Here is a 27,984-nt window from a genome sequence, read left to right as displayed (position 1 = left end):
GGACGGTTGAAAAGAAAATAATGGTGGTTGCAGTTAGTAGATGAACCCATGGTATAATTTTAAAAGTCCTAGGTGTTTTTCAGAAAAGTTGACAGGCATTTGACGCTTTCCAATATTTTAGTAGCTGCCCCTATGGGATGACTTTGGATATCCTGTTACTTCCTTCTTGAGTTAACACATTCCAGTGATTCCTGAGATTAGGGACAAAACAGGTTTTAATTTTCTAAAATATATTTTTTGATTTTTCAAAAACATATTTACATATAATTGTTACACAAAGTTTTGGCTGTCTCACCGTGTTTTGGTACAATCTCCCAGGTGTAACATTTTTTAATAATTTATGTTTTTGCTGGAGAAGTGCAACGTTTAGTCAACACCATCAGACACAAAGAAATGCAAAAATACATATTCTAAATTAAGTTGTTTCAGCTATTTTGACTATTAGTAGCTTGTCTATTCTACTGTTTATGCACATATGTTTTCAAACTAAAAACCATGTTTAAGAGTAAGATTCTTTGGCTTTTTATTATTAGAGTTACAGTCATACATATTTTCAGAAGCTTGTATTTAATCTCTATAAGAAACAATCATATTTAGCAGCATGCAAATTACACATTTGAGAAAACTACGTATTTCTATTGGAAGATCATGAGGGAGGAAAATATATGGTTCTCCAAAAGAGAAAAATAAAGAAAAACTCCATATTATGGAGTTGACAAGGTGCTGACGGTGGTGACACACTAGTAGAGAACAAGATATTATTTCTTTCAAAATGACAATTAAACCTTAACAACTTACATAATATCACAAGACACATCATAACAATTCTGTTTTTGCACATGTCAAGTTCTACATCTTAATAGTTCACCAGCCAGTAGCTGCCTGCTCCTTGATTCCTAAAGTTCTCTGTGGTTGTGTTTAGACCCTGCTGGACTTTCTCTCCTTTTGTCTCTGTGCTTGTTTCCAAAACCTTCTCTTCTGCCTTTTTTCTTTCTTTCAGATCACTGATGTTCTTTATTTTTCCCTCTTTCACTCTATTTCTCCATCTTTCCCTTTATGAGAAACTCTTTCAACTCAGGCTGGCTGTTAATTTTTTCTCTCCTTTTTTGATCATTCCTGTTCCTCCTCTTTCGTTCCTCTACTGACAGCTTCCCCTTTGCCATTCTAGCCTGAAACATACCATTTTGTAATTACTATAATTTTTCTGAACCATATGAATTCATTTGGATTTTATCTGGCGAACATGTTTTTTCTCTCATCTCACGAATCACTGATTCACGAGATTTTCAGAAAACTTTACCTGTAGGATTCAAACTAATGGTATCAATTTAAAAATCCTACGTTGCCTCGTTCTCGCATTGACTTGAGTATCCACACCGACTGCCTGGCAGGGTGACAATACCCCATCAGCCTTTGAGATGTGAGAATGTTGTATAAAGTGCTTTGAAAGGACTTCAAGGAAAATTTTAAGTTTCGGTGTGATTTTTAATGTACGGTTCATATATAGGTGATAGTTCTGGTTTTCATTGACCAGTGCCATGTTCTTAATAAAGTGCACATTTTACGGCATAAATTTGCAACATGTACACTTCATTTGTCAATTTATCATTTCTCATATTTGTTTAGCAGTATAATTGAAAATACAGTTATAGTTGGTGTGTACTAGATAAGCTTTCAAGGTAAAAATGTGAAGCATGAAGTAGCCTTTGCAAACAGATTCCTGTTTAAACAAACAATGACAACGGTGACACATGTTAACAATATAACATTAATTAAACGTACATATTTACACTGACAACAGGTAAAATATTGAATATTTTACAGTTTTATATGAATGCCGCTGTACTGTACAGAAGAGCTTTTGATAAACCAAAGACAGAAATGGTGGCACCTCTACAAACATCTGAAACAACTCAAAATAGTTCCCTCAGGGCTGTTAGCAAAAAAGAAACGTAAGAATGTATAGTTTTACATTTGGGCCAGAAGCCAGATTCATGTTTTATATGCAGTCCGTGTATATATTGTTGAGGATCATCTTCTGTTAGCCATGAAGCTTGTTTCATTCTTCCACTTATAGCCTTCACTCACAGGGAATCCTACATTTAGAATCAAGTTTAGGAACATGCAGTGAGATTAAACACATTTAAAATAATTTTTTACTTTACCTAAATGAATAATTAATGAATAATAATCCAAAACACTTTAAAGACTTCAAAAGTACACACTTTGTTTCTGTGGAGTGTCCCGATTTCTGGCCTTGGTCAGCTGAATGGCTTCACACTTGGTCCTCTTCATCAGAGGAGGTACAGACGGATAGAAGCTGCGTCTCCGCCTGTGTGCCACATCATCACCACATCTACCTTTCTTCATTGACTTGAAACTGTTCTGGGCTCGTAGGTTACTCTCCACACTAGTTTTTTGATCTCTCCTGGTTGGGACAAAGCTCTTTTGACTGTCATTAAACACTTGCTTCTTGGCTGAATGCTGCATGCATGTAAAGGATGATGGGTCCTTTGTATGAGTGTAAGACTGACCTAATGTTGAGGTGCTGCTGTGGGAATGAGCTTGCTGTAAACTGTATAAAGAAAAATGTCGTCTGGCACTAGCTGAGCTGGTATTAGTTTTAGAAAGTAATGTATGGTGTGTATCAGTGTGGCGCGTTCCTCTGTATCCAGTCTTGTCATTTATCTCTTTGTAAAAATGTTGCGTCTCCTTTTTAGAGGAGCGAGTGTTTTTGCTGGTTTCTGGTGTCACCAGAGTTTTATTTTTTTGGACTGTAGACTGCTCCATGTGCTTCAGGTGCTCACTAGGCTGAGAAGCTCTCTGAACAAAAAAGTGAGGACTCACAGGATTAGGACTCAAATCCAGAGTCTGGAGACACCTCTTAGGCATGTACTCGGAGGATGGACTAGTTTGTGCATAAAGTAAGGCATCATTGCTGCCCTCAGTTTGTGATGAGAGTACTATGGTTCTTCTCTTCTGTGTGTTAACGCATTTTTCTAATGCTTTTTCCAAAGTCCTTTTTGCCTTTTGTTGAACATGCTTGTGGCAAGCTTTAGTGGAGTATACCGCCCGCTCCCCAGACATCAGAAGCTTCTCAGATGAGTCTTTGGATGACAGACCGATTTGAGAGTTTTCATTGGCAAAAATGTTGGTTTGAGCTTCCATGAAGGTACTATTGCTATTCTCCATGTCTAAAGAAATGGTCTTCCTTTTGGTAAGGACTTTTTCCATGTCTGTTTCCACTGTTTTTGAGGTAGGTGGTCTGTTGGCTTTTTGCTGAAAATGCTTAGGATGCCTTATAACTTGAATCAGTTTTCTCTTCTTTATACTGTGCGATAGTCTAAAACTTACATCCCGTCTCTTTTCTTTCAACTGTGGATGTTGAAGTTTGGGTTGATGCTGAGACTTTGTGTCTGCAGGAAACATACCAGGCTCTTTGGTCTCCGTTTTAGCACTTTCATGCTTGCCGTCCTGCGTTTTATTATTTTTCCTTTTTTCACCTTGTGAAGTACCATCCCTCCCCATCGACTCAGAGATTAGTCCACTTCTCCTCTTGACATGTCTGCTGCTTTGTTTTTCTTCATCATCACTGTCAAATATTACTATAACAGCAGGATCATCTGAAATGCTTCGTGCTTTTCTACCATGGTGAGATCCAGTATTATTACACTTTTCTGTCCTTTGTGAAAGGTCAGGGTTCCCACTCTGGATCACTTCATTACAACATCTGGATAAATCTATAGATGTACGTCCATTGGTTTGACAGTTTCCTTCCACAGTTTCAGGAGAAGGTTTCTTCAGTTGATTAAGGCTGGCAGCTCCACTGTTCTCTGTGCGCGTAGAGAATAATCTCTTTGTTTTTGTCTCTGGACAGCTTTGGACACCTTCATCCTCGGTGTCAGAATCAAGGTTGATGATGTCATCCTTTTCTGAAGACTTGCTTCTGTTCCCCGTTTGACTTGGTTGTAAGTTTGCCATCTCATGGTCTTCATTTTCTTTTTCAGAACCAGAGTCATTTTTCTCTGCTGACGCAGGCGCTGACAGGTTACTTAACCACTGTTTGGACACGGTCAGATAGTTACGTCCTGAATCAGCAGAGTAATCGGAACTATCGTCAGTTTCACAACTGTCATCAGGAGCACTACGTGACTCCCTATTTTGTGGTCTCTGAGCTTTAGTCTCAGTTGTGCCCCAGGAAGAAGGCACCATGAAGGACTGTTGCATTGTCTCTCTAGATTGTATGACTTTTGCTAGATGAGAAGGTGTTTCAAAAACCTCCATCATGGAAAAAGCAGAAGCTGGCACATGGTTTGGAACAGATCCGGGTACCTCACAGACAGCTGGATTTGTGTCACTTTGTTTTACCTGGTCTTCATGCTCACCATCATGCTGTGAAACAGTTTCTGGGTCAGCCTGGCCTTCATCTGCTGGTTCCCATTTAACATCTAATACGCTAATAGGCATAACAAGCCAATCATCGTCCTCATCAGTCTCCTCTTGATCTTGCGCGTCAGAAAGGGGGCTCAAAGAGCAGCTTGCTTGCCAATCTAAATGTTTCTCACCGTCACATTTAGGACATAAGAAACGTTCAAACCCATCCTCAGTTTCAACAAAACATGGACAAGAGCAATCTTGTGCTATGCCAAGTGTTTGGTTCTTTGGAAGCTTGGCCTGACTCTGCACACGTCCAAACTGCGTATTACTGGCTTCAGACACGTCACATGAAGGTGAAGGCATCTCCTCGTCATTATCATCATCATCAACTTCTGGATTCTCATCTTTACTCACATCTTCATATGAAGGGTCCCTTTGATTTGTGTTTAGGAGATTCGTGTCCATATTCGATAAATTTTCTGTGTCTGAAATATCTTCATATTGTGGATCTTTTACAACCGTTACATAGAACAGCTCTCCACTGCTCACTTTATTCAAAGGAAGAGATGCGCTTAAACAAGCCTGTAAACACACACCAGTTGTATCCTCTTCAGCATTTTTATAGCTTGTTTGGTTGCGCACCGATTGTTCACTTTGGTACATAGAGACTCGCGTTTTGCCAAGCTCAGTTTGATCAGTTAATGAATCTAGGCTGGAAAGTGCAACTGCATCCTTAGATTCAACATGGCAGTAGTGTTGGTCTTCAATTTTCTGAAGTTGGTTTACATTTTTATCTTGATTTCCACCAATCACACAAGGCCCACTGCCTAAACCTACTCCTTCAATTGGTTTGAGGCTAACATCCTCCCTCTCCCATCTCACATGCTTGGATAACAAAGGTAGAGTGCCTGGTGTTTCTTTGAGTCTCTCACGCTCTCCTTGTGAGGAACTGCAGCGGACCGTTAATCCTGGGTACTTCTCAGTCTCTTCTGGCACGGTGACCCCAGACACTGCTGTCACAGTCACTGGACTCTCTGCTTCATTCTTTGTGCAAGTGGCAGCAACATCCAACATGACATGTTGATAATCTGTGGACATAAAGAGATGAAAGTTACTTATATCGCCACTCCAGGTTTGTTGCAGTGTGATTCAGAAAAGTTGTCCAGCTCTGCAATTCGTTTTACATTCTTCAGTCTAGCATTTGGATTCTTTGGTGCAGGTACTGAATAATTAGGAGTGGTTATACATTATTTCATCAACACTGGCATGTCTTTTACCTTCAGTTATCAGAACATGACTGACAACCCTTTACAGACATAATTAGATCCAAGCAGATGCATTTTGGGAGAATGTTTTAAACTTTATACAGCAGAGATTAGTGTACCTTTTAAACAGTTCTCTGATGCAGATGTATCATAATTCTTGTTAGAGCTGGGAAATAATTCGGTTCCTTTGCTGCTTTTCAACCCGTCTTGGTCAAGAGGTTGTCCAGTGCAGTGTTGAATCCCAGAAGCGTTGGAAGTCTCTTTCTTCTTTACGTCTGACTTGTAAAAGGCAATCTCTTTATTGATGAAGTCAAACATTTCATCTGTCCATGATTTGGCTTTCTCAACTTCAAAATCTTCACATTTTGTTGGTTGACGGCTGTGAGGATAAGGAGAGATCTTCCGCTGTCGTTTCCTCTTCAGTCCACAGTTTGTTGAATTTCTCACTTCTTGATTCTTACAATGTCGTTCATCTGAAATATCAGCTCCAATATCAAGTTCAACATTGGAACCCATTGTGTCTCTTGAAGATGATGAGGTGGTAATTAAGGATCTACAACAATGGGCATGATGTGGACACCTTGCTCTTAAGCCCTGGAGAGCATACATCCTGCAAAAACAATGTAAACCAAAATCTGGGTTATAGTTATACAATTACACACACACACACACAAACACACACACACACACACTTTGTTAACAGTTTAAATGGCCAACATGGAGACAAATGCCACCAGTCTCCATTTAAGATGAGGGCAGTGAACCTGTCTGTGCCTCCTGAAGCCCATTAAGAGTTATTTTATTTTAAAGATGATCAGCTTCAGTGGACAAGTTCTCTACCTCCGCCCTGTACACAGTCTTATCTCCATCAGAGTTGAGCTGAAGATGTCGTATATTATGTTATTGAATGCTGAGCTGTCCATGCAGAGCATCCTTACGGAGCCCTTCCTCTTCTCCAGATGACCTAGCTCTCTGTGAAGTGATGGTGATTGCTTACAGAGCAAATCAGTCCACAGAGGATGCAAAGTGTTGGGTGTAGACAGTCTCTGATGTGCTGAAATAGTATTCACTCAAAACACTTAATTACTATAGAAGTAAGGGCTATAGGTCTGTAGTCATTCAGGATGTCTATACCAGGCTTTTTGGGGACGTGAATGATAGTGGAGGCCTTCAGACAGGTAGACGGGGAACTGTGCCATGAGTCAGGGAGAGGATGCACAGGCTTTAACCACAGCCCCTGAGACTGGCAGCTCTCCCGGGGTTCACCGCTCTCAGTCTCCTCTTAACTATCATTAGCTTACAGCTTGAAGTGTTTAAGGTATGTGCTAACTAAAAATAAAGGCAAGATGATGGTTTATTAAACCTTTAATGACATTTGCAGGTTGTCTCTGTGGAGAAATATAAATAGGACACCGGAGTAAATTCTCTACAGTCTCACTCTTCTGTTTAACGTTTATTCAGCTGTGTGAAAACCAACTTTGATCTCAGCAAACCGATTTACTCAGGGACAAATAAAACCCTGAAAAATGCCAAAAACATTTTAAAGTTATCTAAGTGACTTATATATATCATGTTTAACCTGAGTAGCCAAAGACCGAGGGGGGTCTGAAAACAATGCGCCGGGAGTTCGTTGTTTACGCCGGCTTGAACCCCCCAGCTAGCTATCGAGCCAGTGGGTAACAGACGTCTCCAAAAACCCGAGAGCACTTTTGCACGTATATGATGTCTTGATAAACTGAGCAGATATTTGAAGTTTACACAGCTACATTCACACTTGAAAATATCTTTAAAGTTTATTTTGTGACCCAGAAAGAGAAATAAGAGTAATATTAAAACTAGGTAGCTGCTACCATTGTTGGAAACTGGAATTGGCTGGGCCATGCTATAAATTCTGGGATAGGTTGGGCCAAGAAGGATACACCCGACCCATCCTTCAAATCTGGGGGAAAAGGAGGACACATTTGTTGGCTGCATTTGGAGCAGTCTTTGAATTTGGACAGCCTTTGTTGCGACACTGTAACATAATCGGCCTACAAATAGAGCTGGGCGATATGAGATTTTTTCATATCACGATATGTTTTTTCCCCATTTCAGGCGATAACGATATCTATCACGATATCAGCCAAATAACTATATTTGTAAGATTTAAATGTGCCGTTGCTCACAAGTAAAATGTGAAATAATCAGCAGCTTGTTTTTATTTAAATATTTATTTCCCATAATAAGTTCAACAGGGTAGATGTACTTAAGGAACACGAGACTTTTTCAGATAAATAAAAGGCAAATATTGCAAACTACACAAAAGGCAGCCGCTAAAGCGTTTAAGTTTCAAAATAGAACAAACGAAACAGACTAAACTGTCAATTCCACTTAGAAACAAAATATTAATTCTAAAAATAAATCTTAGTTTGTTTTACAGAAGAACAGACAAAACTGACTAACTTTTGTCAATGTCAGGAGTTTTCCTGTAATGCAACTCAGGTCAGAATAAATGACACTCAGACAGGTTTGCAGGTTTAACGTGCACACGGGTGAGAGCTCAAACGGAGACTCACACTCCGCAGCCGTTGCCACCCTTTATTTATACTCAAGCATGTTTGCATCACAGACACATGAGTGGAAGAGATAACATACAACAGTAGAGACTTTATGCTGAGCTTTGCACAGTGTAACTTCTCTAGTAAAAAGAGCAAACACATCTAGAGGACCTCAAATGAAATGTACTTCTATACATAAACATAATAAAATCTTTAAACAGTCAATATCAAATAAACTGAGAACTAAAAGGAAATTCTCGATCTCTCCTTGTTGTATAGCTGAGCTTTTCAAACAGTTGTAACAGTTACTTCAGTCTGACAAAAGCCAAATGACGAATCAGCGCTTCCAGTCAGAGACTGAGCTGCACCGCTTTATTGTATTTCCAGACTTGCTTTCGGCACATTTACAGTGCAGCTACTCTGTTTTTGTCAGACTTGAAATAGCAGAAATACCTTCACACTACGGAGCTTCTCTGGCCTTTCCGTTCGACAATCTCTCCGGCGTTGGAACCATCATCTGTTTTCTCTTCGGTAACCTTCGGTCACGCTCGGTTGATGTTTCTCTAGTCGGCGCACTCATTTCCTCCATTACCCGGGCAGTACGGCGGCTGGCTGCTTCCCAAACAAATACACATGTGCGGCTTGGCACTTGTGCTGTATGTAACAAGTCACGTGACGTGACGCTGCGGCTGTGATTGGTTCAGCTCTGCGCTACTTAATTTGGATTGGCTGTTCCTTTTTTTTTTTTTTTTTTTTTTTTTTTTTTAAGAGGACAAGAGCGGCGAGATCTATCGCAATAGTTTAACTTTTCTATCGAGAAAGTTATTTCGCAATACATATCGTTATATCGCCCAGCTCTACCTACAAATGCGGCCTCCGAAGGATGCCACCACAAAATCTGGACACAGCTACGATACCAGAGACAGCTTCTTCTTCTTCGGGGTTTAACGGCAGCTGGCATCCTTGCACATGCATTGCTGCCATCTTCTGTTCCAGTCTGTTATTATACTCTTAAATCCTACTACTTATTCCTGCATCTTACAAAGCTTCAAACGATGCATCGACAATTTTAATAGTCGATGTAATCGTGACTAAACGACTAACTGTGGCAGTCCTGATTACAAACTGAACAGACATGACTGGGGGATAGGATTGCCTTGACAGTGTGAGGAGTTGTTAGAAGACGTAAAGTCCATCGTGAACATCCGATGACTTGTATAGTGCACTATATAATATTTTGTATTGTATTCATTGTAGACTGGGATTTCTAATCAATTTAAAAGGTTTTTAAGCATACCTGAGACCAGAAGGTTTGGTCTAAGCTGACTGATGGTTCCCATTTTGTAACCTGAAGTGATTCTGATCTACCTTAGAGAGTGTCCTGTACCGTATTTTCACGACCATAAGATGCACCATACTAAAAGGCGCCGTCTCAGTTATGTGTGCCATTAATGTATTTAAGACACACATAAGGCGCACCTGATTATAAGGCGCATACAAGTATGCGTGTTTAAAAATAAAGCGGGCGCAAAACTGAGTTTGGTACTCACATTTTTATTACCGGTAATTGTCATCAAACCCATCGAAGTCCTCATCCTCTGTGTCTGAATTGAACAGCTGCGCTAAATCTCCATCAAACATGCCAAGTTCACTTTCTTCACTGTCAGAGTCACTTTCCGTGCCGTGCGGCTCCTCGGAAATGATGCCGGCTTTTGCGAAAGCTCGAACAACAGTGCCAGCAGACATGTTAGCCCAAGCATCTACAATCCATTCGCAAATTATGGCGTAACTCGCCCGGCGCTGCCTTCCACTCTTAGTGAAACTGTGGTCCCCATCGGTCATCCATCGCTCCCACGCCGCTCGGTTCACACCGATGCCCAGCGGCTGGAGTTCCTTTGTCAGGCCTCCCGGAATGACAGCAAGCTCACAGTTCATTTGTTTCACTAGTTTTTTCACATCGGCTGTGAGATGGGCACACATAGAGTCACAGATCAACAGCGATGGTGATGCGTGGAAAAAAACCACCTGGTCTCCTTACATACACCTCCCTCAGCCACTCATCATTTCCTCATCCATCCAGCCCTTTTCATTTGCCTTAATGATGATTTCTGCTGGAAACTTCTCTTTAGGCAAAGTCTTTCGCTTAAAAATCACCATAGGCGGCAGTTTCTGTCCATTAGCATGGCAGCCAAGCACAACAGTAAAAGAAGACTTTTCATACCCCGTTGTGCGTATCGCTACCGTGCTGGTCCCCTTCTTCTCCACAGTGTGACTCACCGGGATGTCAAAAGTGAGCGGCACCTCGTCCATGTTAGTGATGTGGCTGGGCTGGATGTGTTTGTCGGCGATGTGTTTGCTGCAGTAGGAGCGGAAGATGGCCAGCTTTTCATTACCGGTATAATCCGCTGGAAGTTGCTGCGCTACCGTAGTCCTGGTCCGGATGGAAAAATGGCACCGTTTCATGAACCGAAAGCACCAAGATGGACCTCCTTGGAAATGTTCAATGTTCATCTCTTCAGCTAGTGAAACTGCTTTTAGTCGAATGGTGACCGTCGAAACGCTTCTCCCGCTCGTTCTTTGCTCGATGATCCACCGCTCGAGTCCTTCCTCCAACTCGGGCCACCTCGCCTTATGTCCGCGGAAACTCAGCTGCGTCTTCTTGACCTGCCGGAGCTTGTTTTCTTGCTTCCTCCATTTGCGAACCATCGATTTGTTAATCTTAAATTCTCTCGCGGCTGCTCGATTTCCATGTTCCTCTGCGTAGCTGATGGCCTTCAGTTTAAACTGTGCTTCATAAGCGTGTCTCTTTGCCATTTCCAGGGTTGTTAAAACAACGATGTTCCACATAATGCACATACCTGTCCTTTTATACAGGTATGTGCGATTGTCCGGTATATACGATCAACGCCCACACTTCACCCTTTAGCGTTCTCATGGTATTCTCTACTACGTCCTCCTTACAACACAGGGCGCACTGCGCTATAGGGCGCGCCGTACTTTTTAAAGAAAATCTTAGACTTTTATGTGCGCCTTATGGTCGTGAAAATACGGTATATTTGAGACAGTAATTTGAGAGTTTTAAGATAAAGAAATTGTACCACACCCGGTGTTTGTAGTTCAACTTAAGGTTTAAATTTCCTTTTTATTACAGACTTAATTTGTTAATACAATTTGTTAATAAGGGAAGTTAATCTTATTATTCTGTAGTATGTCAGGGTTGTTACTTAGCCTGATAGGGCGGAGGACACCGTCTCAGCTGAACTCTGGACAGGCACCCACACCCCCCCTCCCTTTCCAAACACCTTCGATGCTTGTTTCCTGTGGGGGAACACGGCGGGTCTGTGTGCCGCGCTGGAATGGTAGCGCTATGCAGGATGACTGCTTTGTTTCCTTCGGATTACTCCTCACCCCCTACCCAACCTTGTGGCTTGTCACGTACTCCATTGTTGTACTGTGGACATTCATGTGCTCTCTGTCCAGGAGATTTTTTTTTTTTTTTTTTTTTTGTTTCCTGTTCTCATGCTGTCCTCCCATAGGTGCTCAGCACGAGTAGGTCTTTTTCCTCTTCTACTTTCCCATTGTTGTGTACTTTCAGTGTCTTTCTGTAACGCTGCCGATCTCCGACCTGTATTCCCATGTGATGTCCGTGTGTGTGTCCCCGACTTACACACCTCGCAGTGGGGTTCTATTCCACTGCGGGGCAACCTGCATGTGGCCAATAAAGCCTTTCATTCATAGGTGTAAGTTTGCATGGGATTAATGAAGACTCAGTCATTTCTTAGAAACTCCCACCAGCTGTCAGAGAAGAGCTGACGTTGATGTTTTAAGGCATTCATGTCATTTGATGTTTGAGCTGATAAATGGTAGATCTGAAATCTCTAAATTATTGCATAGTGCCCATTCTACATCCAGCCAGGGCTCATCTAAGAGGGTGTGTTTTAACCATCCTGTGATGAACTGAAGCCTGTTGGCTAAGAAGTAGTGCTGAAAGTTAGGCAGATCTAGTCCTCCTTTGTCCCTTGTAGTGTTTTTAAGCTGATACGCAGGGGTTTATCTTTCCAAATGCATTTGGAAATATACAAAGATGGTTTACCTGAAATCACTTAATTTTTGGCAAGACCATCATTTTTATTGAAGCAATGCTTCCCATGAGTGATGTGGGTAGAGATTAGGGCTGGGCGATATATCGCGTTTTTTAAAAATATTGATATAAGCTGTGACAATATCCTTTATATCAATAAAGTCTAGGTTACGTTATAATTATAATGGTGGAGCTGCAAGTTTGCCTCCCTTTCGTCCACTTTTGTCTCTAAACAACGTTACTCGGCGCCTCGCCTCTCTCCTTCACTGAACACAACTCCCCCTCCTCCCCCACCGCTTCACCTTCAGGTAAGGACAAGATGGACACGGCAAACCTCCGTTAACGAGCTATTGCACATAGCCCCGTGCGTGGGGCTGGACGGCATGAACGTGTTAGCGAGCTAACCGCACTAATGCCATGCAGCTTACAGGGGCTGCACGGCCTAAAATCCTTTAGTTCTCTCAAAAGTTGACAGCGCGCCTTATGTATGAATTCTGGTTGTGCTTGATGACCGCAAACAGATTTTATGTGGTACACGGCGCTCAGCAATAGGTCAAAAAATTTTTTAGTACGACTTTGGTAAGCTACGGAGCTGCACCACTCTATGGATTATCGGCGCATTACGGCTACCGAGGAGCCTCGCGGAGTGATACGTACTGTGCTTCAACGTAATATTACCGTACGTGTGTGTATAAGGACCATAAATTGCACCTGTTCAGCAACGTGGTTACAAAGAGGATTTCAAACTCCAGGCTGTCAGTCACGAACTTGGGAACAGAGCAGCTGTGAAATCTGTCTTTGTTATTATGCTCATCGTGTTTTAGTTTACATTTTGACTGCACAATTGTGAGCTTTTTGTTATGCAGAAAAAACATTGTTTTCTTTTATTTTTGGAGCATTATCATTTAATGAATGCTAATAATTTAGTTTTGAGTAATTTTTTCATGTACATCTATGCTGTATGTTAATAAAAGTGCTTGTGTGCCTGGGCGGTGGGTGGAGTGCCCTCAGGCCTCTGGGCCTGAAGCCCAGTCCTCTCTGGCACAGCTGGCTGCCAGCAGAGCCCGCGGGCACGCCACTGCAACCCCCTCTGGCCTCTGCTCCGTGACCTCTTGTTTGGGGCTCTACTCAGCTCTTCCCAGGAGGGTGGCACGGTCCCCCCCCTTTGGTGGCCCTCGTACTCTGGGGCCTCTGGATGTCTGGAGTCTTGATCTCCTCCATACCTGCTTCATGCCCTGGGGGACGGGGCTATGGCTCTACACTCCCTAGCAGATCGTTACAAACCTTTGGAATACAAGCATGCTGATCCACACAGGTATACACAGATGCGGACTACACCTTTCTTGGCTGCTGCCTCAAAGCACATTGTGCGCCGTCTATCTTGCATGCTACACAATAGCGTTTAATATTTAGTATCTACTGTCATCTACTGCTAGCTAGTTTGTTGCTCTTTTTGTGTTTGCTTTCTCTTCAGGGCTCGCAAAATTTCAAAATCCCTGGTAGCCCTTCGGGCAGGGACTCTTCAGTTTTTGGTAGCCTGAATAAAAAAAAACAAAAAAAAAAAAACAAAAAAAACAAAAAGCAATTTTTTGATTGATGTTTTGTTTCCGTTACAATATTATACATTAAAGTATAATATTGTAACGGAAACAAAACATTAATCAAAAAATTGTTGAAACACAAATTACAACATTGTATAAAAATTACAATCAACTCAAATACTTGGTTCTAATTGAACAGAAATTTCTATGAACTTGTAAGAACTGTGTAGGACATGAATCCGTCTGTGTCAGATCCTGAATTTGAAATTTCCACTGAAGTCTCGGGTAAGAGACAAGTGGAACTAAGATCGAGGCCATTTGCTGTTTGAAGTTTGCAAAGACTGCTAAATTGTGCCAGTGGTAGTTCACTCTTTGCAACATAGTACACTGTTTTAAACTGATTTTTCAGGTTTATTTTTAGTATGTTATTTGCAATTGGTGTTTGTTCTGGGAAAGATATTGCAGACTGAACAATAATGCGTTTCTTGCATTTCTCATGGGGGCCTTTCTTAAAATGACTGGTCCCAGTAACAAAGGCGCTTGTCGACTCAGAAATCGAGAGAAAACCAACAACACACCCGGCAGAACATTATGTTATTTACACGGGTGCACATAAGTGGTCCGCATGTGCGCATTCACTGTCAAAATAAAAGACGCACCAGATAAGAAGTTGCAACGCGCGTTTGCGTCCATATAAAAGGCTGTTTTTGTCCTAGAGTGGGATTTTCACGGCACATTCCGCACCACATCTCTGTGCGTTCATCATTTGTTTGAAGCCAGCTCACCTCCTGCAACCACTTTTCCGAGAACACGCGCTTCTTTTGTGGTTCGGACTCCTTCTGACATTTCTTTGGAGGTGGAGGAACATCACAGTAATTGCTTAAAGGAGCTTCTTCGACATCTTTAAGAGTTCTAAACAAATGTCTGTCCTCCTCCAGAAAATCTTATGTATGCAAACACGCGTTGCAACTTCATATCTTGTGCGTGTTTTTTATTTTGACAGCGAATGCGCACCTGCGGACCACTTATGTGCAGCCCTGGTTTTTTAGCTCGTCATATTGCAGCCACAGAAATTCTTTTGTCCATGAAACCATAAAGCTGCACTTTCTTTTTGCCTTATAGTCTGATTTGTCATAACTGCTCCGTTTTGTGGTAAGCTTTTCTTTGGCTGTCACTTCTTCACCCTGACCTGTCTTATTTGGCTCAGCAGAACTAAAATATATATCTGTCTGTGAAGGTTCTCAGTCATCCAGGTCATCGTAGTCAAATATATATCCTGCTACTTTTACACACGCACACACATAAGCTCAGCGATTCTCTGCGATCAACCTCTCACATGTTTAAGCTGCGGGAGATTTCACTTGTCATGTTTGCATAGTAAGCTAACGATTGATAAGACTATGTCAGAGGAATTGGTGCACAAATTATCATCACTCACCAATCAGTGTCACATATTGACAGTGGCTCACCGATGCCAATGACGTAATTACCCAGCTACATTTCCGAAAGAATGCAAAAGCATTGACATATCTTTCCTTCCTACGATAGGCCGACGGGCAGGGCAGAGATAGATTTTGGTAGCCCGACTGGAAAAATCGCTAGCCCCGGGACATCGGGCTAGCGATTTTGCGAGGCCTTCTCCTCTCGTTAACTGAGAAACTGCTGGCATATTTGTTTTACATCTATACTGTCCAGTCTCTCCTGGTGGACATGGTTACATACAATTTTCGACTGATGTGGGCCAAAGCCTAGCACATACTTCCCAACCTTGAGACCTCAGAATTAGGGAGACATTCAAAAGGGCTGTTGGGGTGGAGTGGTATACATATGCATGTACAAAAAAACTTGTATCTTACAGTGTTTATTTATCGGATAAAATAAGTTAAATGCCACCGTTATTATTGTCCAGCCTGAAACAGGCCGGGGGTTAGGGCTGTGCGATATGACCAAATCTACGCCCTTGCCTCACCAACACTACTTTTTGCCTCAGCCTCTACCAGAGCCCCGTTCCGCTTGGCCTGTCAGTACATATCAGCTGTGTTAGGAGCCCCACAGGCAAACAAGCCTGATAGGACTCTTCAGCCTGATGGTTCGCTTCACCTCTGGTGTCCACTATCTGGTTTGGGGGTTACCAACATGTCAAGTAACAACCACCTTGGGTCCACGGCTCAGTATCTCTCTTCACCTGAGGGTCCAGAACATATGGCTGCTGTAAGAAGATTTTTTACATAATACAATATAATCAAGTGTGCCTTATATTCAAGTGTTCATATATTTCAACATAACCAAGCTTATTGTTAAAGAGAACATGATGTATTCCTTACTTCAGTGTGTGAGATGTCAGATAAGCATGATATACTTCTGTATTCGTTATTTCAGAGTAGAGCTGGGCGATAGAACGATAACGATATGTATCGCGATATAACTTTTACTCGATAGAGAAATTAAGCTATCGCGATAGACCTCGCCGCTCTTGTCCTCAAAGAAAAAAAAAAAAAAAAAAGGTCAGCCAATCCAAATTAAGTAGCGCAGAGCCGAACCAATCATAGCCGCAGCATCACGTCGCGTGGCTTGTTAGTACAGCACAAGTGCCAAGCCGCACGTGTGTTTGTTCGGGAAGCAGCCAGCGGGTAATGGAGGAAATGAGTGTGCCGACTAGAAAAATCAACCGAGCGTGACCTTAAGAGAAAACAGATGATGGTTCCAATGCCGGAGAGATTGTCGAACAGAAGAGCCAAAGAAGTTCCGTAGTGTGAAGGTGTTTCGGCTATTTCAAGTCTGACAAAAAATAGAGTAGCGTGCACTGTAAATGTGCCGAAAGCAAGTCTGGAAATACAATAAACTGGAGCATGCGTCACACTGTGCGCCACGTTATTGTTTCGGTGAAATGAATTTCTACAATACTGTTAATTCTACTCTCTGCAGTGTTTAAATGCTTACATATACACACAGTTACTGTCCCTCCACACATACGACTCGGTTCTGCTTCTATGCCCCAGCTTTGTTTACTTTTTCCCACCGAGGCTTCTAGACTTCTGATTGGCCAACATTTCTGCACGGTTAGGAATCTAGCGCCACCTGCTGCTTTGGCATGTTCATAGCAGCGTTTTCCTTCATTTCTGCCTTTATGTGTGGACGGGATTATTTTTTAAAACGAAAACGGAAAATCTCAGTTTTCAAAAATACCCGTGTACGTGTGGACGTAGCCTCAGTCTCTGACTGGAAGCGCTAATTCGTCATTCGGCTTTTGTCAGACTAAAGTAACTGTTAAAACTGTTTGAAAAGCTCAGCTATACAACAAGGAGAGATTGAGAATTTCCTTTTAGTTCTCAGTTTATTTGATATTGACAAAAGTTAGTCAGTTTTGTCTGTTCTTCTGTAAAACAAACTAAGATTTATTTTTAGAATTAATATTTTGTTTCTAAGTGGAATTGACAATTTAGTCTGTTTCGTTTGTTCTATTTTGAAACTTAAACGCTTTAGCGGCTGCCTTTTGTGTAGTTTGCAATATTTGCCTTTATTTATCTGAAAAAGTCTCATGTTCCTTAAGTACATCTACCCTGTTGAACTTATTATGGGAAATAAATATTTAAATAAAAACAAGCTGCTGATTATTTCACATTTTACTTGTGAGCAACGGCACATTTAAATCTTACAAATATAGTTATTTGGCTTATATCGTGATAGATATCGTTATCGCCTGAAATGAAAAAAACATATCGTGATATGAAAAAATCTCATATCGCCCAGCTCTATTTCAGAGTGTGTGTGTGTGTGTGAGGTCAGATAAGCGCTGAGCTAACGTCTAACCTCTCCCCGACTCCTCACAGAAGAGGAAGTACTATGTAACCTGCTTTTCCCTATAAATAAAGCAAGCAAGCCTGCAATCGGTGTGTGTCTTCTCAGGGACATTCACCCTGAGAAGACACACACACACCGAACGTGCGCACGTTCTTAAAACTCTGAGTTGGTCTGCAGTGTCTTATTTCTCTTACTTGTGATAGAACAAATGTCTACCCCTGACAGCTGCAGATCTGATTATTCGATTGCAAAAATCAATCATCAACCTGTTGCCTGAACTGTCTTGGTGCCACGTGCACTTATGGCTGCCCTTTTGTTTGAACATGGTGTTCATTATGGACATACAGGACACCACTCTGCTTCAGATCTGGCAGGTCAGTCCCAATCACTAGTGATGGGACGTTCTGTATCGAGGCTTCGAAGCTTGTGTCAAGTAATGGAGGGGGCGTTTCCGCGAAGCGCGTATCGAGGCTTGCTTCATTTATGGGAGGAGCTGAAAATGATGACGTCCGAAGCCTCGCTGCCCGGCTGTACCACGTGACTGGTTCATGAAGTAGTTCGAACTTCGCCGCGAGATATGACAGCGATATAAACCCCTCAGACTTCAATCAAAATGTGGGTGTTTGATGGAGAGTTGTTAGTGAGAGTTTGGAGACAGTTTGGAGGTTTATGAGAGTGAGGAGAGAAAGTCAGGAGAGAATGGAGCCAGCTAAGAAGAGGAGGATGTCCTCCCCTGTGTGGGAACATTTTGATCTTATTCCTCCCAACAAGGTATGTAAATTTCTACAGAAGATGTATTTTCATGATACTGATGGTGCAATACAATTTATGTTGAGCTGTCTTGACTTTTGTACAAGGTGAAGTGTTTGCTATGTGCCAGGGAGCTGGGATATAACAACAACAACACCTTATCCATGCTTAGGCACTACAGAGCTTTGCATGAGAATAAGGGGGACACCGATTGTGGAGCAAGACCAGGTGAGCCATCAAATGCAATGATAATATAGGATGCAGTAATGTTACTAAATGATATAACAATATTATACAACTGTTATAAGTTACGTATGTGATATTTATATTTGTGCTTTATCTTTATTGTCTTTCCTCAGCAGAGCAATCTCAAATAGATGAAGACCTGGTTACCATGGTGATTGAGGACTCCCAGCCATTTAGCATTGTGGAGGACAAAGGATTTAAAAGATTTGTTAAATCATTAAATCCTAGCTATGTTCTCCCCACTAAAAAGGCCATAAAAGCAGTGAAAATTTAGTTTTTACAGAATAAAATGTGAACAGGCAGGACTGAGGCTCAAAGCCTCAGTGTGTAGCTGTCCATACCTCAACGTTACAAAAGCACAACCACTGTCCACACCCCAACCACACCTCACCTCACAGTAAATGATCATTTCCATTTTAAGCATTTCCAAATAATCATTTCCCATACTGCCACTATAAATATATACAGTATACTGCCATCACTACAATATACATGTTTTACACACTCCTTTTGTTGTTGACATTTACAGGCTGTGTGCAAAATGCCACACTCTTCAAATTCATGCCAGCTATTATTTTTACGTCCAGTAGGTGTCCTGCTAGAGCAAATGAAGCTTCATGAAGCTTCGCGTTGGGGTGAACCAATTGGATGAAAAGCTTCAGTGCTTCATGGGGCTTCATCTGCCCATCACTACCAATCACGCTGCTCCAGGTCTCACCAGCGTTGCCCACATGAGTGTTGAAGTCTCCCAGCAGGACAACAGGGTCTCAGGTGGAACTACCTCAAACACTCAGTGACTCCAAGAAGGCTGGGTACTCTGAAGCTCCGTTCGGCGCAGAAAAACATAACCTTGAGCACTTATGATGAGCATTTTTGTTTCCTCATAAAGAAGGGATCTAACCACGTTCACATTATATTTTTTGGGTGTCTTAGCATGTAGGTTTTGAAAATGAAAAGCAGCTATGTAACTCGTTTAGAACTGTGCTAAAACCTTAGAATCTCAGCCAAACACAGAAGAAAAAAGACAGAAACTGGCTTCTCAGTTTCCTCAGTTATCTTTGAAGTCAGCCAATAGACTAATTATTATCAGGAGCTATTGCAGCTAACTAGCCACATCAGAGCCACTTCTGCCTTTCTGTGTTTCAGCCTCAGTAACATCTGCTCCAAGTTTTACACCTCTGATGAAATCTCACAAGTGTAAGTTTATTTTGATACCAAGATTGTTTACACAGAGCTTGTAATTGCAGAACAAGGAACAAGTTAATACTGGGCCACTGGTATATAAAGAGGTCAGTTGTTACCTTTGGCCTGTCATGCTCAAACTCTCACATTTCAAAGACTCTTTAGACTTTGGGGGTTCTTTTGAACAATCTACAAGAACATTTGAGAGCTACTGCCTCAAAGTTTGACTGAAGAATAAGATTTTTTTTTTTATTCAACATGAACTTGTTAGTTTATAGAAGTGAAATAGCTGTCACACCATTCATGTGACATGGCCATAATGGCATAGCTCAGCTGCTGTCAGGTAACTATAGAAAATGTAATTTCAAACTTAATTTCTGTTATTACTCTGACCCACCTCTATGCGGCATTAATGAATAACAGCATCTACCACTCAGAGTTAATATTATTGTAACATACCATAGTTTATGGGGTTTTGATTTGGAATTTCATGGAAATTTTCAAGGTGTGCACGATGAATTCTTTGCGCACGCGGCTGACAAGTTCAACACGCGCGGTTTGTTGAATTTACGCGCGAGGAAGTTAATTGCTTTTCCCCACACACATTCACACTCCGACCAGTGCATCGGGAGCAGCTTGACCAATGATATTTGGCATGCAAACTGGAGCTGGTTCGAACAAAGCTTCTGATTAGTAAACAGCCACACCGGCATGTAAAACACAGACAAACACTGACTTACAGTTTCACTTCTTTTGAAGAGATGACGCACAAAAAGTGAAATACATTTTGTTTTACATATAAAGCACACACACACACACACACACACACACACACACACACACACACACACACACACACCTTGTCAGTTAACTTACCACATTCGCCTTACTTATGACAATTTCCGTCTACTTCGAGGCTTCCACATGAACGCAGCAGCATATTTCCACTCCAGACTAGTGAAATCCACGAGAATGTTGGTTGTCATCAGCAAGAGTCCATGCTTCCTTATAAATTAATAATTAGGACTTATATTTTCCTCACACCCGCTTCTGTTCAAAGGGAATTTTGTCGACAGAGTCCGTGTTCCTGCGAACGGCGGTGTACCAAACACGCACGCTGCCTAGGCCACACACTTCAAACAAACACAACAGGAATGACTCAGCTGCTGCGTTTCCTCTTAACTGTCCCTCTCCCTGAAGGAATGAAAGGGCGAAACGGAGCCTTTATGTGTCATGTGAGCCAACTCTGATTGGTGTGTTTTTGGTAGGCGGGGATAAACTCGTACGAGGTGGAGCATAATAAATATCTAGAATTACATGTAAGCAGGGGTGTCCTCAGGATCGAAGACGTTAATCCAGAAATCCTGTATCCAAGTGTGCAAGCTTGGTTCTGTTTCTTTCGGGTGGATTCACATTATGACAGCTGACATCTTAATGCATGACATCACAATCTGGCAGCTGCTCACTAAACATGTAACAACTGTAAAAGTGCTGCTGTTCCTAATCTAAGTACACAATATTTAAAAATATATTACTATTGATTTAACACAGACTAGTATCCAGAATTGCAAGTGTACAAATCCATATACTATCAATGAAAAATTTAACACAAATTCTCCCTGTGGTGGGGAATTTATATATATATACAGGTGCTGGTCATAAAATTAGAATATCATCAAAAAGTTGATTTATTTCACGAATTCCATTCAAAAAATGAAAGTTGTATGATGTATACATTCAGTCCACACATATTTCTTTCTTTTTATTTTTTTTAACCTTTAACATTTTAATGATTCCGTTATACAGACAGGCTTTTCTCTAAAAAAGAAAAAAAACATCCACTGAGCTTGCAAAGCATGCATGAAGATATGTACATTTCTTTTTTTTCCTTTTTTTTCACATATTTCAAGTGTTTATGTCTCACAACTTTGATGATTATAACTGACAACTAATGAAAACCCCAAATTCAGTATCTCAGAAGATTAGAATATTACAGTACAAAGAAAGGTTTTTCAGAAATCTCGGCCAACTGAAAAGTATGAACATAAAAAGTATGAGCATGTACAGCACTCAATACTTAGTTGGGGCTCCTTTTGCCTGAATTACTGCAGCAATGCGGAGTGGAGTGGCATGGATCCGATCAGTCTGCGGCACTGCTCAGGTCAGTGCTTTAAGTGGCCCAAAAGAGGTGCCGGTACTCTATTTTTTTCCGCCTCCCCTGAGGTAACAACAACTATATTGAATGGGTTTTATATACAACAGTCAACAGACAACCTTATACAAAATAATAAATCATTTTATTAGTTTGTGGATTTGCTTGAGCTAGAAAGAGCTACTGAACATAAATAAAATGTGCACAAAGGTATTGAAATTTTTTTTAACAAAATGTACATAAAATAAATTATAAACTAATTTGTATTTTGCTCTCTCTCTTGAGTCCCTGCTTGTATCAGCAGCAGCACTTGTAAAGTGTACCTGCAGAGCTTGGTAGTTCTCCCATACTGCTTTCACTGTTCTCTCACTTGAAGCAACCCAAACATAATAACCATAGAACAGTAGAACATAATCTTGAGTCTTGAAGATGGTTCATTTCTTTACCCCTGAAAAATATACAAAAGCAGATTCAGCAAAATACAATCACAGTACACCAAATGAAAAATGAGAAATACTGTACAAATCATTTTACCTAGAAAAGGCTCCAGCACGTTTTGGGCTCCACTTTCCTTTCACTTTGGGCTTCGCAGTTTGTGGATGCTGCACTTCTCCTCCCTAGTGCCAGCCATGTCTGCACATATGTTTGTGCGTTAAACTGATCCAAGGGTGGTCCGTTGCATTTCAGGAAAATCATATTTGAAAGCCTTTTGATGTCGAGAGAGTTTCTTTTATCTGTCAAAGTATCATTCATTGAGCTGAAAGCTCGCTCGCATTCACTTGTTGATACTGCAATGGTGTGGACAGCTGTAAGAAGCGGCTTCAGGGCTGCTGGTGTCTTGGAAGCTTTAAGGTCTTTATACTCCCTAAATCCTAGGACACTTTCCCTCTCCCCAACTCTGAATCTCTGACATAAACGTCTGACCGCTGCATCCCCATATTGAATATCTAGAGATGCAGGCCAGGAGTCAGACTGGAGGACCTTGATGTCTGAGAGGAGGTGACTATCTGTCTTTTCAGATGAGGTTTTACTGACATGCGAGGAAGTTGTTGGAGTCATCCTGCACTTAACATTTTCAGCCAGGCTATGGAAAAATTGGCCATGGTTGATTTTTATAACCCTCTGATTTTCATGCAGGCATACATTTCTGAAGATTTTCTCCCTTTCAGCTTCAATGGCAGTTTGTGTGTAGGGACCAGGTGTGGATACCATTGACTCAAACACCCGGATTTGTCGGTCCAGCTGCCTGTCGGCTTGATCCAAAGTCATGTCCCGTCTCTGGAGCATTCTTGAGAGGTCACTGAGTTCTGTGAGAGCGCCATACATGATGCCAAGATTGACCACAAAAGAAACAGTAGTGAGAACATCATTGAGTCCTTTGTATTTTGCTCTCTCTCTTGAGTCCCTGCTGGTATCAGCAGCATCACTTGTAAAGTCAAGTCAAGTCAAGTCAAGTCAAGTCAACTTTATTTTGTCAATTCTGCCACATGTACAGGACATACACAGAATAGAAATTGCGTTACTCTCAAACCCTAGTGATTAGAAAAATGCAAATAAAATAATTAAAAAGTAAAAATTTAAATAAATTTAAATAAATACAATACAATTTTACGTATAACAAAAAAAAGCTATGCAATATACAATATACAATATACAATATTCAAGTAAGGCAAATAGTGCAAATGGGGATTTAGTAGTGTACGGTAAGAGATAGTGTAACAACAAAGGCTTATGAGGTCCAATGCTTAAGCAGTCCAATGCTCCACAAAGTGACTGGTGCAGGCCAGTGAGTGCGTCAGAGAGAGTGTGTGTGTGTGTGTGTGACAGAGTTCAGTGAGACCGTGGAGGAGAGAGGGGAGAGGGGGCAGAATCGGGAGGGAGTTTAGCTTCCTGACAGCCTGATGGATGAAGCTGTCCTTCAGTCTGCTGGTCCTGGCCTGGAGACTCCGCAGTCTCCTCCCTGACGGCAGCAGCTTGAAGAAGCTTTGCATTGGGTGCGTGGGATCAGCCGCTATGCAAAGGGCTTTTTTAGTGAGACGGGTGCTGTAAATGTCCTGGAGGGAGGGGAGAGAGACACCAATGATCCTCTCTGCAGCTCTCACTATGCGTTGGAGGGTTCTATGGCAGGACGCATTGCAGGCTCCAAACCACACAGTGATGCAGCTCGACAGGATGCTCTCGATGGTGCCTCTGTAGAAAGTGTGCATGATGGGGGCTGGAGCTCCTGCTCTTCTTAGTTTGCGGAGAAAGAAGAGACGCTGCTGTGATTTCTTGGCCAGTGCTGTGGTGTTGTACGTCCAGGAGAGATCCTCTGTGATGTGCACACCCAAGAACTTGGTGCTGCTCACTCTCTCCACAGACGCTCCGTCAATGGTCAGAGGAGCATGTTGGGTGTGCATTCTCCTGAAGTCCACGACAATCTCCTTCGTCTTCTCCACATTCAGAGAGAGATTGTTGTCAGCACACCACGTGGCCAGGCGTCTCACCTCACTTCTGTAGTCGGTCTCATCCCTGTTGCTAATGAGACCCACCACCGTTGTGTGTAGTGTACCTGCAGAGCTTGGTAGTTCTCCCATACTGCTTTCACTGTTCTCTCACTTGAAGCAACCCAACGCACTGATAAAACACGGCCTATCACAAGGAGACGTTGTCCAACATTGTGAGCACTCTCAGTTAACTCCCTTTGGTTTTTTGGTGATGCATGGTAGAGGGAGTAAAGCTGATCTAAGAATATTTTAAAGTGGTTGATTCCTCCTACCTCCTTCAAAACATCACAAACTGCCAGTTCCAGTCTGTGATTGAGTCGCCTTGAGGCGACTTTTGTTGTGATTTGGCGCTATATAAATAAAATTGAATTGAATTGATTGGAACAATGCCAGACAAACAGGTAAGGGAATTTGGAACAAAGCTGCGCAGCAACTCCTGCTTTCCTCCCAAGCATCACTGAGGCTCCATCACAAGCAAATGCCAACAAATGTTCCTGTAGGTAGTGAGGGTCAAAGCCATCATTATGAAGACATCCTAACAGTGCTTCAGTGATGTCCTTTGCTGTGGTCCCCTGCAGCTCAATCAGTTCAAAAAATATTGTGTCTGGATTTTCACTGGAAATAGCTGACCGCAGGCACACGACAAGCACAGACTTTCCACTTATTGTAGTGGATTCATCAATGAGCGCACACAATTTTCTTTCATTCATCACTATGTCATTGACTACCTTCTTTTTCATTTCAGCTGCAATGTGATCCAGTATATTTGCACATGAGTTATTAGAGTGCAAAACTCTGCCCATCTTGACACCATTTAAAACTTGCAACTGGACATCTATTGGCATGTCTGTAAAGGGACGCCCATGCTTGCCAATCTTATAAGCTGTTCTAAACACATTGCAAGTTGAAGCGTAGTCAGCCTTTCTCATATCTTCAGTGTGTTTTTGCATTGTATTTTGTGTTGCCTTCTCTTTTATTTCAACTGCTTTCTTGTGATAAATTGAGTCTCTCTGCTCTTTTATTTTCTTTCGTAGTGAGTTTTGTTGTGCAGCCTTGTCCCTTCCAAAAGACGAGATTAAGCACCCACTCCACTCCTGCGACACTCTCTGCCCTTGCTGCATGTCCACGCGAGCACAAACTTGACTACACACACTACAACCCAACTTTTGATTTCTGCTGATCAGCCACTTGTAATTTGTGGAGAAATACGGGACTTGTGCTTGGGACCAACATTCTGGCCACTCATGCTCGCTAACGCGGCTGTTGTCGTCGGTAGAAATGGTGTCATTCTCGTCCTCGTCGTCGCAAAAAGTGCCGTCGTCCGCGGCTGCGGCACTAGTGCAGCTTTCATTAGCTTGCGTCTGACTTGCAGCGATATCATTCTGGCTTGGTGGGGTGTCAGCCAGTGAGTCCTCTGATTCTGACCTTGTTCTTTTACTACTCAGAGTCTGATGCCAGGAGAGCATATTAAGTGTTCATTGTTTTTGTATTTTAACCGAGCAGCTGTTTGCGCGTTTTACACACCCTCTCCGGACCACGTTGAGTTGTTGACATGACAACGGCAAAAGCGACGCATGCGCTTTTCACTTGTAAAACACATTGGTGTATGGGTAATGTAGTCTCTGCTCTCGGTGGGACGAATTAGGAAGCGTGCTTGTGAAGGGCGCTCTGTAAAGCGGCAGCGCAGCCAAACGATTATAACAGATGTGCAAATGAGAGTACCGGTACGCTAAAAGCACGTTCTGGGCGCATGGAGAGGTGGCGGTACTCTCAAGAGCTATATTTAGAAGTGGCGGTACTGAGTACCGGCGCGTACCGGCCCACTTAAAGCACTGGCTCAGGTGTTATGAGAGCCCAGGTTGCTCTGATAGTGGTCTTAAGTTCTTCTGCACTGTTTGGCATATCGCATCTTCCTTTTCACAATACCCCATAGATTTTCTGTGGGGTTAAGGTCAGGCGAGTTTGCTGGCCAATTAAGAACAGGGACACCATGGTCCTTAAACCAGATACTGGAAGCTTTGGCACTGTGTGCAGGTGCCAAGTCTTGTTGGAAAATGAAATTTGCATCTCCATAAAGTTGATCAGCAGCAGGAAGCATGAAGTGCTGTAAAACTTCCTGGTTTATGGCTGTGTTGACAGTGGAGCAACACCAGCAGATGACTGTAGCTTGCCTCCACCAGTGTATGAATGTGAGAGTGAATGAATAGTGGTATTGTAAAGCGCTTTGGGTGCCTAGAAAAGCGCTATATAAATCCAATCAATTATTATTATTATTATGAGTAGTAATATACCTGTACCTTTTCTTGCCCTTATAGGGCTTTGGAGCGTGATGTCACGGGGGTGGGCGTGGAAAGAATTTTGGCCCGATCCGCCATTTTGGGGGTCTAAGTGAAAAAGGAGCGAAAGCATAGCCATGGTTCGTTCTTGCTGTGTGGTCCGCTGCAATGTTCGATCGCACGACCGGCAAGAGAATAAGCTTGAAAAGGGTTTGTCTTTTCATTCTTCCCCAACCTGGAAGCAACATGAGGCAGCTCGTGTATCGATGTTACCAAACGAAGGCGTCCAGCCTGGATAGCAGCTGTGAGACGAGCTGATATCCAGTTCTCTTCCATCTCCAAATATCTGTTGGTGCTCCGGACATTTTCATTCCGGTAAGTTCTAAATATGTTCATATCACTCTTTATAGCCTTTTAGTTTTATTTTCTATGCGCTCTGAGCTCATAGCAAATTAGAACAAACATCCTACTGAGTGATTTTGCAGAACTACCTTCTATTTATAGAGTTGCTAATTATTTGGCATTATTGCAGCAAACCAGCCGATGAAATGGATGAAACATCGTGACTGAGTTCCAGCGCTACACGAGGGACCTGCTTCAAACATACCACCATGCCAATCAGATTACTTCTTCCATGTGAGGGTGAAGAGGTGACCCTTCTGGATAAGATGGTGAAGGTTTGCTGCGTTTAGTGAACAGTGATAATAAAACCAGGGAAAATGAAAGCTGCTCCTGTTAAATATTCTTTAGTCTTTTGCTGTATAAATAGCTGTATTTTTTCAAAAGACACAGTAAATAAAGTAATGTTAGTAGTGGGTGATATCATGTAAACACTGTCATGATTTTGTGTAAACATTTTGTCATTTGTAAACTATAAATGACATCATCATTGTAACTGATGTGATGTTCTATGAAGTGGTTTTAATTTTAAAAAAAGAGGCAAAAATTACTTTGTTTCTTTATTCAACTTTTGAACAGCGGGACTCAGTCAGTACATATTCAGTAAATGCAAATTATTTACACGGCAGTGCACTACAGGCATAAATCTAGACCCCTAGATAAAACATGATGGCATTATAGCAGTGACGACTCCTCCACAGTAGCAGGTGGGGTTTTTCTTTTTTGAGGACGGCTCCTTTTACCTGTCACTACAGATGGTCTGTGAATGTTTTGATCAAGAGCCTTTTTTTGGGCAGCTGAAGAGGAGAAGTCCATCTTATGGCCAACCTCTGGCTGTATCTTGGTCACATTACCCAGCAAAACCCAGTATGCAGGTTCATCTGTAACAGT

General features: G+C 42.0%; 1 protein-coding gene and 1 pseudogene across 2 annotated transcripts; both read right to left on the bottom strand.

The window, feature by feature from the left end:
* Nucleotides 1-506: 506 nt before the first annotated feature.
* LOC146554873 (uncharacterized) lies at nt 507-20,970 on the bottom strand. Of its 2 annotated transcripts, XM_085251255.1 has the most exons (4): nt 20,657-20,970; nt 5,762-6,252; nt 2,226-5,465; nt 507-2,096 (listed from the first exon to the last, which is right to left on the bottom strand). In XM_085251255.1, the coding sequence occupies exons 1-4, from the start codon at nt 20,659-20,661 to the stop codon at nt 2,032-2,034; spliced, it is 3,801 nt and encodes a 1,266-aa protein (XP_085107381.1). In that variant the 5' UTR covers nt 20,662-20,970; the 3' UTR covers nt 507-2,031. The 2 variants fall into 2 exon arrangements, with proteins under 2 accessions (XP_085107381.1, XP_085107382.1); XM_085251256.1 differs by lacking the exon at nt 5,762-6,252.
* Nucleotides 20,959-26,410, bottom strand: LOC146554872 (E3 SUMO-protein ligase KIAA1586-like; annotated as a pseudogene).
* Between the last annotated feature and the right edge of the window lie 1,574 nt (nt 26,411-27,984).

Source organism: Mchenga conophoros, linkage group LG17, assembly GCF_057382185.1.
Source record: "Mchenga conophoros isolate Kocher_MC1m ecotype Shallow Benthic linkage group LG17, M_conophoros_male_GT1.1, whole genome shotgun sequence".
In the NCBI taxonomy this organism is placed as follows: domain Eukaryota; kingdom Metazoa; phylum Chordata; class Actinopteri; order Cichliformes; family Cichlidae; genus Mchenga; species Mchenga conophoros.
Note: the sequence above shows the minus strand (reverse complement) of the source record. Positions and strands in the feature narration are given on the sequence as shown.